At 38.3% G+C, this 15,385-nt stretch overlaps 1 protein-coding gene across 3 annotated transcripts in view; it reads left to right on the top strand.

The window, feature by feature from the left end:
- The window catches only part of SPEN (spen family transcriptional repressor), a 93,595-nt gene that overhangs the window by 53,871 nt on the left and 24,339 nt on the right, over window positions 1-15,385 (top strand). For 2 of the 3 annotated variants that reach the window (XM_055582590.1, XM_055582587.1), the window contains 2 exons: window positions 9,781-9,941; window positions 11,478-11,678. In XM_055582590.1, coding sequence (XP_055438565.1) covers window positions 9,781-9,941; window positions 11,478-11,678 — 362 coding nt within the window. The remainder of the gene's footprint in view (window positions 1-9,780; window positions 9,942-11,477; window positions 11,679-15,385) is intronic. The other variant, XM_055582588.1, reaches the window with a different exon arrangement.

Below are 15,385 nucleotides of genomic sequence, written 5' to 3'. Positions count from 1 at the left end.
TTTAATTACTGAGCTTTTGTTTATTTTGTACTGTCTCTTGACATTTTGCCATATTAGAAATTTAAACTTTAATTTGAAATTGTATTGATTTCATTTGTCATAACTTTTTTCTTTCCTTTTAAATTTTAATAGTTTATTTGAGCAAAAATCTAATTGAATTGGGCACTGCCAAACTGGAAGTGGTTAGGAGTGCTCCATCAACAGGAGCTGGAGTGAAAGATTTTTATGGAGAAAAGCAAAGCAGAAAAATTATTTGATCAGTTATAACTTTAGTATTTGCTTTATTTGGAAAAGCCTGACTGGCTGTTGGTTATTGGTTGTCCTTAGGTTTGATTTCCTAATCTTGAGGCGTTTGCAGGCTTAGGTTTGGTTTACTTATGTAAGGCTGTAAATTATTAGAGCTACCTCAGTCTAATGGTCTCCTTGCTTAATTAACACCCTTCCCCCCTTTTGGCCATCTTCTCATACAGGAGAGTTTAACCAAAAATTTGGTGTAAGCACCACTCTTGGTCACCATCAAGGCTGTTGTTTTTGTCTGGGCGTGAAACTCATAGGTTATGAGTCTGGTCTGTGAAAGAATTGTTTTTGCTGTTCATCTTATTTGTATTGCTGATGACTACAAACATGAATTTAAGACCCTTGAGAGATTACAGCCCACCAGGGAGAGTATGATGACGACTGTCAGTTGGATAATACCGAGAGACTAGAATGCTCCTTAAGGCTCCCTGGGAACCAGCCAAGTTGGTATCTAATAAAGCAAAGAATGTACCCAAAGGGGCATTAACCTGTCTTAAGTCAAGTGGCTTCTTTGTTAATTTCCTGTGTTTCCTCCAGGATCAGAGGGATTGATCCAGGTATAGCAGGAGGTATTTGCTGTGGCATAAACTTATGGCTTGTTTTGCCAGTAATTGAAAGCAATTCTGTTATCCAAACCACTTTAGCAAGAAATTCTAGGGACTTTTGTTGTGCGACTGTGGCCTTAGTGGTAGATTTAGTGGCAGTTGCCAGAGTTAAGGACGTTGTGTTCCTGTGCTTTAAGGACCATTGTCTCCCTGTGCATTTACAGAGGAAAAAAGCTAGTGGCGCAAAGACAAATCGAATAGTTTCATATTGGAGACAAAGATCTTCATCCATGATCTTGGGAGAGCCATCTACCTCAACTTGTCTGCTTCTGGGGAGGAAGCTCCATAGTCAGTTTTAATTTTAGCTCTCTAGCTGGGTGACATAACTATCTTTTAAAACAAAAAAGAGTGAGATGAGTGGCATCTCAGCAGATAGCTAGATTCTCATAACTACTTCTGTATTCAAATTGTGATTATAAAATTTTTATATGAAAAAGTGTGAAGTATATGAAGAAAATGTGGCCTCACAGATACATAATTGAAATAGGGAGGACATCAGACACCCTCAAAAGGACCTTGGAGATCCTCACAGGTCCTCACACCACATTTAGAGAACTGCTGCACTAAAAAGATAAGATTGTCTTGAAAATTTGGACTTGTGAAAAACTGGACCTAAAGGGATTATTACCTGGTATGATGATATGTTCTGTTTAAGAAATTAGATCATTTTACCCTTTCACTTTATGGAAGCCCCAGGGACAGCAGGTACATTTTGAATTGCCCAGGCCTGATGGAAAATCTGCACCTGGCATCTTTTATCTTAAGCTTATATATTAACTATATATAGAGAAAAAATTGTTAGTTGCATGATAGAAGAGAAGAGAGACTCTGCTTTTAACAAATCAGCCTTCTTAACTGTTTTTAACTGCCAAGTTTTTTAGTCACTTTCCTGGTTCCTTTAAAAAAAAAATCCACTTAGGCCATACTTTTGTTTCTCAATTTGGTGAAATGCTTTTAATATTCCAGCTTAAAAAAAAAAAACAGCATAGATGCGTATTTATCATAATCGAATGTTTACAAATACAAGTACGTGTGTGTGTGTGTGTGTGTGTGTGTGTGTGTGTGTGTGTGATTGGATGTTACTCTTGTGTGTGAACAAATTTATCCCCAAGTCATCTTATAAATGGGCTTCCCAGGTGCCTCAATGGTAGAAGAATCTGCTTGCAATATAGGTGATGCAGGAGACTAGGGTTTGATCCCTGGGTCAGAAAGATCCTCTGGAGGAGGACATGGCAATCCACTCCAGTATTCTTGCTTGGAAAATTCCATGGACAGAGAAGCCTGGAAGACTACGGTTCATGGGATCGCAAAGAGTTGAACACACTGAGTGACTGAGCACATCTTATAAATAGACATATGCAGTATCTTGACATTTTCAGTGTTAAGTGTCAAATGCTCACTGTAGTTCTGTGTATAAAATGGCTGTGGAAACAGTAACGGTTACTTATTTGACAACATAATTTGGTTTAAGAGAATCCTGGCATCCTGTATTCTGTTTGCTTATCAAGAATTACTGTGTAACCAATCACTTGTATTTCTCCACTATGGAAAATTTCCATCAGATCCACTTCTTAGTTTTCTGAATAATTTTTCTTTCCGGGGAGGAGGGAGGGCTGTGTCACATGACCTGCGAGACCTTAGTTCCTTGACCAAGGATAAACCCTGGGCCCACAGCAGTGAAAGTGCAGAATCCTAATCACTGGATCAGAAGGAAATTCCCCTTAGTAATCGTAATTTAAAAATTTTAAGCACATAACAAGAAATAATTCAGCCTAATTGTCTTATGTGCTTAGGAAAAGTGTAACTAGATTTCTTTTAAATTGTAATTTTTTCAGGTTCTTTACCATTTAGAATTTTTAAGTGATGTTGAAAATGTAATACTGATACGGTCAGGTAAATTTTTATTTGTAGTTTTTTTTATCAAAGTGAAGTTGACTTACAATGTTGTGTTAGTTTCAGGTGTACAGCAAAGTGATTCAGTTAAACATTAGTCAGTTCAGTAGCTCAGTCGTGTCTGACTCTGTGACCCCATGGACTGCAGCATGTCTAGGTTTGTCATAGCTTTTCTTCCAAGGAGCAAGCATCTTTTAATTTCACGGCTGTAGTCACCATCTGCAGTGATTTTGGAACCCAAGAAAATAAAATCTCTGTTACCTTTTTTTTGTTTTTCAGATTCTTCATCCTTAGGTGTGCTCAGTTGCTCAGTCATGTCTGACTCTTTGTGATCCCATGGACTGGGGCCCACCAGTCTCCTCTGTGGGATTTCCCAGGCAAGAATACTGGAGTGAGTTTCCATTTCCTTCTCCAGGAGATCTTCCTTATCCAGGGATTGAACCCATTTCTCTTGTGTCTCCTGCATTACAAAGGGATATTTTACAGCAGAGCCATCAGTGGAAGGCTTATAGGTTATTACAAAATACTGGGGATAGTTCCCTGTGTTATATAGTAGTTGGTTATCGACTTTATATATAGTAGTGTGTATATATATTAATCCCAAACTCTTAATTTACCCTCCCTCCCACGTTCTTTTTTATGGCTGAGTAACATCCCATTGTATACATACACCATATTTTATCCATTCATCTGTTGATGGACACTTAAGTTGCTTCCATATCTTGGCTTTTATAAATAATGCTTCAGTGAACATTAAGGTGCAACATGAATCTTTTCAAATTATGGGGTTTTAAAAAATATTTATTTAGTTGGCTACATTGGGTCTTAGTTGTGGTACACAAGAGCTTCACTGTGGCACATAGGCTTCTCTCATTGTGGCCTGTGGGCTTCTCTCTAGAAGAAGTCTAGCTGATACCCAGACTCCAGAGCACATGGGCTCTCTGGTTGTGGCAAGTGGGATCTTAGTTCCCCGACCAAGGATCGAACCCACATCCGCTGCATTGGAAGGTGGATTCTGAACCCTGGGATCACCAGGGAAGTCCCCAGGTGTGTTTTTTCCTAGATATATTCCCAGGAGAGGGATTGCAGAATCATATGGTAGCTCTGTTTTTTAGCTTTTTATGGAACCTCCCAGTGTTCTCTGTAGTGGCTGCACCAATTTAAATACATTTCCAACAGTGTAGGAGGGTTCCTTTTTCTCCACACCCTCTCCAGCATTTATTATTTGTAGACTTTTTGATGAAATATTCTGATCAGTGTGAAGTGATACCTCATTGTAGTTTTGATTTGCATTTCTCTAATAATTAGCGACGTTGGACATCTTTTTATGTTTCTCTTGTGGCCCAGTAAATTTAAAGCCCACTTTCTTAAAGCTATTAGTTGATGCATCTTCATTACCAATACTTTAGACAATTTAGATTGGAAAGCTTCCTATTAACTATTCTTGGCTCTTAAGAAACAACTAAAATAACTATACAGGCTTCCCTGTATAGTGTGGCTCAGCAGTACAGAATCCCCCTGAATGCAGGAGATGGAGGTTTGATCCCTGGGTCAGGAAGATCCCCTGCAGGAGTAAATGGTAACCCACTCCAGTATTCTTGCCTGGGAAATCCCATGGACTGAGGAGCCAGGTGGTCTAAAGTCCAAGAGTCCGATACAACTGAGCAACTGAGCACAAAATACTATGCATTGTAAATTTTGATGAACTCTTGTGATTTTTCAGTTTTAACAAGATTCTGAAAATAAGAATTTTTAAAAGTTAAAATTGACACAAAAATTCTGAGCATTTGGTTTTTATTTCAGTTTATAGGGCTGAAAAGTATTTGGGAACCTGCTTTGATTCAAGATCTTGAAATCCACACTACATTTAACAGATTACACTGGAAATATACATTGCAGTTTTGGGTTAGCATAATAAAATCCAAACTCAAAAGTTATATTGTTTTATCATTTCATAATTTATTTAAAAACCTTTCCTTTTTTTTAGTTATAACTCCAAATTGATCAGCAGATATTTCTGCCAGTTAAATTTTATATCTTGTTTCAGAATTGGTGTGGTAGCAGGAAATTAAACAAAAGTGTGATGACATTTCTATCATTGGTTTATGCCTTCAAATCATAATCATTGATTCCTCTGCATTTTTATAACAAACTTAAAAAGAACTTTGTTGGGACATTATTTTGGTACCCAAAAATTCTGCTCCTGGCCATATTTGTTTACATCTTTCCCTACTATTGCTAAGGAGTTTTGGTGTATATAATGGTAGTATTGATAGTAAAGTGTTTTCCTTAATGGTGATTTTATGGTTCCTTGAAATTAAATTGATAAGTCTATTATACATATTTTATATTGTAGTCATCTGGTGGCCTTATGAATAATCTTGTATTGCTTGGAGTATGTAATACATGTAACAACCATTTTTTTTCCTTCTGTGCTAAAAACAGGAGATTAATTTTGTTAACCCTTGATTTGAATGGGGCTTCCCAGGTAGCAGTAATAGTAATGAATCCACCTGCCAGTGCAGGAGATGCAAGAGACTTGGGTTCAGTCCTGGTCAGGAAGATCCCTTGGAGAAGGGGATGGCAACCCACTCCAGTAATCTTGCCTGGAAAATTTCATGGACAGAGGGGCCTGGTGGGCTACAGTCCATGGAGTTGCAAATAGTCGGATACAACTGAGCACGCATGGGTTAATTTGAATGAGAACAGTGTCCTATTTCGGAGAAGGCAATGGCACCCCACTCCAGTACTCTTGCCCGAAAATCCCGTGGACGGAGGAGCCTGGTAGGCTGCAGTCCATGGGGTTGCTATGAGTCAGGCACGACTGAGCGACTTCACTTTCACTTTTCACTTTCACGCACTGGAGAAGGAAATGGCAACCCACTCCAGTGTTCTTGCCTGGAGAATCCCAGGGATGGGGGAGCCTGGTGGGCTGCCATCTATGGGGTTGCACAGAGTCGGACACGACTGAAGCGACTTAGCAGCAGCAGCAGTGTCCTGTTTGGGCTTCCTAGTAGCTCAGCTGGTGAAGAATCCACCTGCAGTAATGCAGGATACTCTGTTTCAGTTCCTGGGTTGGGAAGATCCCTTGGAGAAGGGACAGGCTACCCACTCCAGTCTTCTTGGGCTTCCCTGATGGCTCAGATGGTGAAGAATCTGCCTGCAGTGCAGGAGATTCCCATTTGATTCCTGGGTCAGGAAGATCCCCTGGAGGAGGGCATGGCAACCCACTCGAATATTCTTGCCTGGAGAATCCTCATGGACAGAGGACCCTGGTGGGCTACAGTCCATGGGGTGTCAAAGAGTCAGACACGACTGAGTAAGCTCAGCACAGCACAGTGTCCTGTTCAGTTTGTTGACATTGTTGAGTTGCTCAGTGGTGTCCAACTCTTTGTGACCCCCCGGACTGCAGCATGCCAGGCTTCCCTGTCCTTCACCGTCTCCTGGAGTTTGCTCAAACTCGTGTCCATTGAGTTGATGATGTCATCCAACCATCTCATCTTATTCACTTGGTAATTGTAACACTACTTTTACTTTATAACTTAGAAAAAAATTATTTTTATTGATGGGAAAACTGAAGCCCAGTCATTTCTAGGAGGCCTGGTAGTGATGACTTGTGATTCTGTCTTGAGGCTTTTATCCATAGTAGTTTGTATTTTGTAACTCAGATATCTCCTTTTGGCTGTTACTGGCATAGGTTTATTTCTTTATGTTTTAAACTGTAGAAAACTCTGATAACTTCATAAAATTTTTAATATTTTGCCTTATTATGTGAGAACTAAATAAAAATGCTGTGTAAGTTGTATTTTCTTAGGGTATTCCACCCCCGGCCCCAGCCTGAGGTATTAAAAAAGCAGTAGCAAGTTGGTCTCAGTTCTTGGAGTTGAACGTACTCATCTGACTGGTTTAGAGTTTGTTGTGGATGTGAGAGCTCTAGTCTAAGGGCAAATGACAAAAACTATTGAATTTTTCTTTTAGGGAGTGTGCCTAAAGTGGATTTACCACCTGTGCCCCACCCCCAACCCCCATCCTGAGTTGTTTGCTTAAAGGATTAAGTCTTCCACTATAAGGAGCTGAGAGTATGAAGCAAAATTTCAGAACCCTGTAAATAACAGAACCTGTAAATAGCTTTTTATTTTTAGTGTATTTGGAAATGCTATAAAAGAACTTAAAGCCATAGCAGTCTTGCACATGGAGTACTGAAATGATAATTTACTATTTCTCACATGGTTCTTGGGCATTATAAACATGTTATAATGTCTGTCTCTTATTCAGACCATGTTACCATGTTGGTTATGTTTTCTCCTTGTCTTTCTTTTTTCCCAGAATTTATTTTTAGTTGGAGGGTAATTGCTTTACAGTTTGTGTTGGTTTCTACCATACATCAACATGCATCAGCCGTAGGTACATGCACATCCCCTCCCTCCTGAGCCTCCCCCACCACCTCCCACCCCATCCCACCCCTCTAGGTTGTCACAGAGCAGCAGGTGTGAGCTCCCTGCGTCATAAAGCACATTTCCACCGGCTATCTGATTTTACAGATGGCAGTGTATATGTTTCAGTGCTACTCGTTCAGTTTGTCCAACCCTCTCCTTGTCCCTGTGTCTACAAGTCCATTCCCCATGTCTCTATTACTGCCCTGCAGATACGTTTATCAGTACCATCTTTCTAGATTACATATATATGCGTTAATATATGATATTTGTTTTTCACTTTCTGACTGACTTCACTCTGTATAATAGGCTGTAGGTTCATCCACCTTATTAGAACTGAGTCAGATGAGTTCCTTTTAATGGCTGAGTAATATTCCATTGTGTATATGTACCACAATTTCTTTATCCGTTCATCTGTTGATGGACATCTATGTTGCTTCCATGTCCTAGCTATTGTAAATAGTGCTACGATGACTATTGGGGTACATGTGTCTTTTTCAATTATCATTTTCTCCGGGTATATATCCAGTAGAGGAGTATTTGAATCATATGGTAGTTTTATTCCTAGTTTTTAAAGTAATCTCCATACTGTTCTCCATAGTGGCTATATCAATTTGCATTCCCACCAACAGTGCAATAGGGTTCACTTTTCTCCACACCCTCTCCAGCATTTATTGTTTGTAGATTTTTTGATGGTGGCTTCTGACCAGTAGAGTGATACCTCATTGTAGTTTTGGTTTGCATTTCTCTAATAATGAGAAATATTGAGCATCTTTTCATGGGCCTGTTTTTTTGTTGGGGTTGTTTGTTTTTCTGGTATTGGGCTAGATGAGCTGTTTGTATATTCTGGAGGTTAATCCTTTGTCAGTTGTTTAATTTGCAATTATTTTCACCCATTCTGAGGTGAAATGTCTTTTCATTTTGTTTATTGTTTCGTTTGCTGTGTGAAAGCTTTTGAGTCTAATCAGGTCCATTTGTTTATTTTTGTTTTTATTTCCTTTACTCTAGGAGGTGGGTCAAAGAGGGTATTGCTGTGATGTATGCCAAAGAGTATATTGCCTATGTTTTCCTCTAAGAGTTTTATACTTTCTAGCCATACATTTAAGTCCTTAATCCATTTTGAGTTTATTTTTATGTATGGTGTTCAGAAATGTTCTAGTTTCATTCTTTTGCATGTAGCTATCCAGTTTTCCCAGCACCACTTATTGAAGAAGCGATCTTTTCTCCATTGTATATTCATGCCTCCTTTGTCAAAGATAAGGTGGCCATAGGTGCATGGATTTATCTCTAGGCTTTCTGTCTTGTTCCACTGGTCTATATTTCTGTTTTTGTGCCAGCACCATACTGTCTTGATGACTGTAGCTTTGTAGTATAGTTTGAAGTCAGGAAGGTTGATTCCTCCAGCTCCATTTTTTCTTTCTCAAGATTGCTTTGACAAAACACAAATTGTCTTTTGTGTTTCCATACAAACTGAAATTTTTTGTTCTGTGAAAAATATCCACTAGTATTTTGATAGGGATTGAATTGGATCTGTAGATTGCTTAGGGTAGTATAGTCATTTTCACAGTATTGATTCTTTCAGTCCAAGAACATGGTATGTCTCTCCATCCATTTGTGTAATCTTTGATTTCTTTCATCAGTTTTATAGTTTTTTCCATACAGGTCTTTTGTCTCTTTAGGTAGGTTTATTCATAGATATTTTATTCTTTTTGTTGCAATGAAGATCTCCTTTTCTTTCAACTGTGATTATCTTACACTTCAAAGTTTGCATTAAACTGAAGAGAAAAATTAAATTTCATTGACTCACATTTCCCACATTATTCACAGAGAAAAGAGCCTAACTGACAAGACTCTAGTGATTTGTATAATGTTTCTTTATTAATCCTTCAAAAATTTAAACCTGGGAAATTACTTTGAATGTCTGTTTTTTCTTAAAGGTTAGTGTCTATGAGGTGGTAGTAGTAGTAGTAGTAACAATAGTGGTAGCAGCTGCCCCTTCACTTATTTCCTGCCGGTCATATTCTGAGCTCGAAACCTGTGTGTGTTTTTGTTTCTTAACCTTGTGAGATAGGTACTATTATTATTCCCATGTTTACAGATGTAGAAACTAAGGCTTAGCAAGAGGTTAAGTGACTTGTCCAAGCATGCATGCTGTATGTCTGAGTTAGGATTTAAATAGACATCTCTGAATCCAAAACTCATATATCCACTATTTTATTAACATTACCCTTAAGTCATATGTGTTTACTAGTCTTGTTTTATTTGGAAAAAATTGTTCAGATTTTGCACAGAACAAAGCATTTGTCTTTCGGTGGCCTGTGCTGGTAAAAGATTGTTACTTTTACTTCCACATTCTTAGGCCAGTGAGTGCTGTCTTCTGCCATCTCTGAAGTTAGAGTATGAAATAGATGTGGAGAAAGTAGAGTATCCAGAAAACCCAGACCTGAAATTTAGACCTTTTGATGATTGCCACTTGTTGACTACAAGAAGTTTTATATGTGATTCTCTGTTGGTTTTTTCACTTGTTTGTTTTTTTCTTTGCCCATCTGTAGCACTGATTCCAGCAGTAGTTCAAGTGATGACTCTCCAGCCCGATCGGTTCAGTCTGCAGCAGTCCCAGCACCCACTTCCCAGTTGCTTTCGTCTCTGGACAAAGATGAGCCCCGTAAAAGTTTTGGGATCAAGGTTCAGAATCTTCCAGTGCGCTCTACAGGTAAAATTTTGTATTACTGTACTTTCCTCTCTGCTATTTTTGGGGAATGAGAGAGCAACTTATGTTTTCTACATTGTATAGATTTTGTTTAAATCTCTCTCTCTTTTATTCTGACTGTGTTGGTAATATTTTCTATTTGTCTTTCAGCTTTGACTCCTTTTTCTTTTTGTGGTTCATTGATATTTAATGCCATGTAATAAAAAGCAAGTGATTATAATTTATATAATTTCTAGGTTGTTACATATGTAAGATTGCATGTTACTTGCACCTAATTATATATACACATATACACATTATTATGCATATTGTATGCATTTGCACACATGAAGATTGTATGGTGTGTGTTATATAAAGAAAGCACGGTTCATTTTGAATAAAAATGCTTTCTGGATTAAATATTTTTATATTAGGAAATATTTGGTATAATGAAATTATAGAAACACTATTTTGAGTTAGATTTACAGTGGTCTGGAGTCCTATGAAATAACTTGGGCATAAAAAAATTATGTTAGGAAACCCATTTCAATATGTTAATATTTTAAATGAAGAAAGTCATGAATAATGACTGTATGTAGTTAAAAGCTCTATTGTAATTTTTATTCCAATTTTTTTTGACATTTGGTTATAATGTATTTTTATTGCTATGTCAGGCATATATTGAGTATGTAAACAACTGTTAGCAGATGGTCAGATCAACAAAGACCAAACTAAGTATGTCTTGCTAAGTGCATTTCAGTGATTACTTATCTATTAAAATAGCCTGTGAAACCTACATACCAGGTTTATGAATAGAGACTATTGAGATAGAAATGTTGATGAACTTTTGATTTAATTACTTTGTAATTTAGGAATGGACAGGGGTTAAAATTGGCTTGTCTTTCTGTACAGTTTTAATTTTTATAATGGAACTAATTAACACAAGACTTCCAGATAGTATATTCATCTCTAAAAGGCGTTAAAGTTGTTTAGCATGTTATATGCCATTTCCCATAGTTTTATCATCAGCATGATGCATGGAAAACCAGAGATATGACTTTCTTTCTCAAGTCTTTAAAGTTTTCATATGCATATATATGTATGTTTGTGAAGTTTTTATCATGAAAATTTTAAACTCACCCACAGTAGAAGAAATATTCCCTTACACCATACCAGATTTAAAAATCATCAGTGTTTTGCCACACTTGCTTTAACTGTCTCCATCTTTATTCTTTCCTGTTCTTGTTCCCTTTTTATCCTAAAGTGAATCTCTGGTGTTACATCATTTCACACTATCTTAAAAGATCTGTACATAAGAGTATTTTCCTGAGTAACCATGCTATATCATTCTAGCAGATAACCAGTAATATCTTTTAAAACCCAGTTTATTTTCAGAATTGTTCAGTAGTCTCTAAAATGCATCTTTAGAGTGGTTTAATTTGAAAAAGTAATGTTTTAATGCTAATTAGGTCAAAAGTCAGGTTAAAGACTCAGTAGCTTACATTTTGAGTTGTAACTGTATTAGAAAAATGAGCAACTTGTTTTTGTTTGATGGTTTAGATACAAGCCTTAAAGATGGCCTTTTCCATGAATTTAAGAAATTTGGAAAGGTGACTTCAGTGCAGATACATGGAGCTTCAGAAGAGAGATATGGTCTGGTATTCTTTCGGCAGCAAGAGGACCAAGAAAAAGCGTTGACTGCATCAAAAGGAAAACTTTTCTTTGGCATGCAGATTGAAGTAACAGCATGGATAGGGCCGGGTAAGAGACAGAGACAGCTCTCTTAACACACTTTCAGTGTCTTCTGTTTTAAAGAGCTGTTGTTTATTAAGTTGTTGCTCAGCTTAATAAAATAGATTGTTTTGGTTCAGAAGGCATGAAGATTGTTTTTGTAAAAGGCAGTTTAGGCCCTTGTTGAATCCCACCTCCCCCAAAGGATTGAATTGATTGAGATAAGGTGGTAGTTCCTAGGAGAATGACAACAGAATTAGAAAACAGACTACATCAATTTGAGGGACTAGTTAGACCAGTTTTGTTTCCATTATGCTCTGCACAAATTGGTCCTGTTATTCCAGTTTCCATGACCTTGAAAGATAATGACAGATGGAGTATATGCAGCCCGTTGAAAATTTCAAGGGGACGTTATATTGCTCGAACCTACCTGTAAGACTTGTCTATTCTAAAGCAGGAAGTCTTGTCAGACGTGACGTGGGTCAGTGTTCTTCCTGTTTCAGAACCACCTGCAGTGCTTGTTTATAATGCAGATCTTTGATCCTACCCTCGCTTACTGGTTTATAATTTGCATGCTTAAGTTTTTAAAACCCCTGATTTACTTGTGAGTAAATCTATAGAGGAATGAGCAGAAATGTTAACTTTATGCATTCGCATAATGTATGCGTGGGACAGTTGAACTTTAAGAGTGAGACTTTGAGTGGAATTTATAGGATAAACATAGCCCATTTCCTTGGAATATTCATTGTATTTGACAACTAAGAGAAAAAAATAGAATTTCTCTGATAAGAATTTGTGTTATTTGTATATTAAAACAGGCACAGAGTTTTTAGAATGAAGACTATAAAATATGCTTAATTTTGTGGTAAAACACAGGAATTCAAAGGAATATAATCTTTTCAAAGGAATTGTTAATATAAGTTATTCCTTCCCATTCATTTCCTCCTCTGGAGTTTGAGATGTACTGCCTTAACTTACACTTGGGCTAAGGGCAGCTCAGGAGTTCTTATTTAACACATTTTAAGCAGTCAGAACTGACTTTGAGGAATAATATTTAGAATGTCATATAATCTGTACAAGTTTTTAGAGCCATATATACATATGTAATTTTTAATTAGTGAGGATCTAACTCAGGGGCATTATCAATAAGTGACCTTCTAATCTCCAAGTAGTGGGCTTAGCTTGAGATTTTTAGTGGGAAAAAAAACAAAAAACAAAAAAAAACCATTTGGGGTCTTTCCTGGAAGCCCAGTGGTTAAAACTTTGTGCTTCCAGTGCAGGGGTCTCAGGTCCCATCCCTGGTCGGGAAACTAAGATCCCACATACTGACAGCATGACCAGAAGATTAAAAAAAAAAAAATCATTTTACCTAATTAGTTAACACCCAGGATGTTAACTGGGCTTTAACCACCAGCCACTGAAGATGTTGAGATGTTTTTTTAAGCTTCCCTGGTGTTTCAGACGGTTAAAAATCTGCCTGCGATGCAGGAGACCTGGGTTTGATCCTGGGTCAGGGAGATCCCCTGGAGAAGGGCATAGCAACCCATTCCAGTATTCTTGCTTGGAAAATCCCTTGGAAAGAGAATCCTGGTGGGCTACAGTCTGTGGGATCACAAGGAGTCAGACAGTACCGAGCCACTAACACTTCTACTTTTCTTTCATTGAAGATGTTGAGAAGTTGGATTGGTTCAAGCATAGGAAAGCCAAAGGTACTTTTCCCAAATGGGACAGCATTGAAAGACCAGTTGAATGGGTTATTTGAAAGCTGTGTTAAGGACATTTGGTTGGAATTAGCTGTTGGATGGTTGTCATAAATGTTTTATATTGAAATGTATGGAGCTGATTGCTTCCTTAGGTCAGAGACCTCTTGGAATTAAAAATATCCAAGTCCAGGAAACCTAACTTTGCCGACAGACCTCTGGTGGCTTCAAATGTTGTGCTTTTTTACTCCTCTGCTGTGCCACATCACAATCCCCTCAACATTTCAGTGATGTGTAGGCAATAAGAGTTAAAACTGGTCATGAAGGCTGAAAGACACACTCTGAAATTTTTACTGAGCTGTTTGGTGGAATTGAAGTCATTGTAGATTTGAATGGTTGCAGATCAAGCTTTATCATTCTGATTCTGCTTTTTCTTTTTTTTGACTGCACTACGAGGCTTGGGAGATCTTAGTTCTCCTGATCAGGGGTTGAATCTGGACCACAGCAGTGAAAGCCTAGAATCCTGACCACTAGGCCAGCAGGCCAAGGGCACTCCCCTGATTGCCTTTTAAAGTACAAATCTCAAGATGTGTCTGAATTATTTTTTTCTCCTTTTAAATGAAATATTTCTAAGTATGTATTCTCCTAGATAATTTTAAGAAGACCTTGTTGAGTTTAAAATGAGACATCAGATCAGATCAGATCAGATCAGATCAGTCGCTCACACAGATCAGTTGCTCAGTCGTGTCCGACTGTTTGCGACCCCATGAATCGCAGCACGCCAGGCCTCCCTGTCCATCACCAACTCCCGGAGTTCACTGAGACTCATGTCCATCGAGTCAGTGATGCCATCCAGCCATCTCATCCTCTGTCGTCCCCTTCTCCTCTTGCCCTCAATCCCTCCCAGCATCAGAGTCTTTTCCAATGAGTCAGCTCTTTGCACGAGGTGGCCAAAGAACTGGAGTTTCAGCTTGAGCATCATTCCTTCCAAACAAATCCCAGGGCTGATCTCCTTCAGAATGGACTGGCTGGATCTCCTTGCAGTCCAAGGGACTCGCAAGAGTCTTCTCCAACACCACAGTTCAAAAGCATCAATTCTTCGGCGCTCAGCCTTCTTCACAGTCCAACTCTCACATCCATACATGACCACAGGAAAAACCATAGCCTTGACTAGACGAACCTTTGTTGGCAAAGTAATGTCTCTGCTTTTGAATACGCTGTCTAGGTTGGTCGTAACTTTCCTTCCAAGGAGTTAGCGTCTTTTAATTTCATGGCTGCAGTCACCATCTGTAGTGATTTTGGAGCCCAGATAAATAAAGTCTGACACTGTTTCCACTTTTCCCCATCTATTTCCTATGAAGTGATGGGACCGGATGCCATGATCTTCGTTTTCTGAATGTTGAGCTTTAAGCCAACTTTTTTACTCTCCACTTTCACTTTCATCAAGAGGCTTTTTAGTTCCTCTTCACTTTCTGCCATAAGGGTAGTGTCACCCCCTGTGAAATAAGATGAAAATGTAGATAAAGATAGTTGTAATGAGCACTGAACAGTTTCTGGGTCCATCTGACTAAAAGTATATATATATATACTCTCTGATGATTGGGTGAGATTAAGGTCTGCTACCATTAGAGCTATTAAACTGGAATCAGAAGTGAGATGTATTCTGGCGTAGTTCACCCAGCAGCTCAGAAGTTGAGTCTTTTTAATATCAGTGTTGTTGTTGACATCATCAGTAATGTAGCTGGAGCTAATGAACACTTTGTTTTAGTCAAACTGATTAAATACTAACATTTTTGGATGGCTTTGTTTTACATTAAAAAAGAGATATCATACAGGCCATATTATGATTGTTATCCAGAAAACGTTGAAAGTCCCTGACTTGTTGTTTAGTCACTTGGTCGTGTCCTACTCTTTGCGACCCCATGGACTGTAGCCTGCCAGGCTCCTCTGTCCATGGAATTTTCCAGGCAAGAATACTGGAGTGAGTTGCCATTTCCTTCTCCAGGGGATCTTCCTGATTCAGGGATCAAACACACA

Source organism: Bubalus kerabau, chromosome 5, assembly GCF_029407905.1.
Source record: "Bubalus kerabau isolate K-KA32 ecotype Philippines breed swamp buffalo chromosome 5, PCC_UOA_SB_1v2, whole genome shotgun sequence".
In the NCBI taxonomy this organism is placed as follows: domain Eukaryota; kingdom Metazoa; phylum Chordata; class Mammalia; order Artiodactyla; family Bovidae; genus Bubalus; species Bubalus kerabau.
This window is presented reverse-complemented; position numbering and strand designations above follow the sequence as displayed.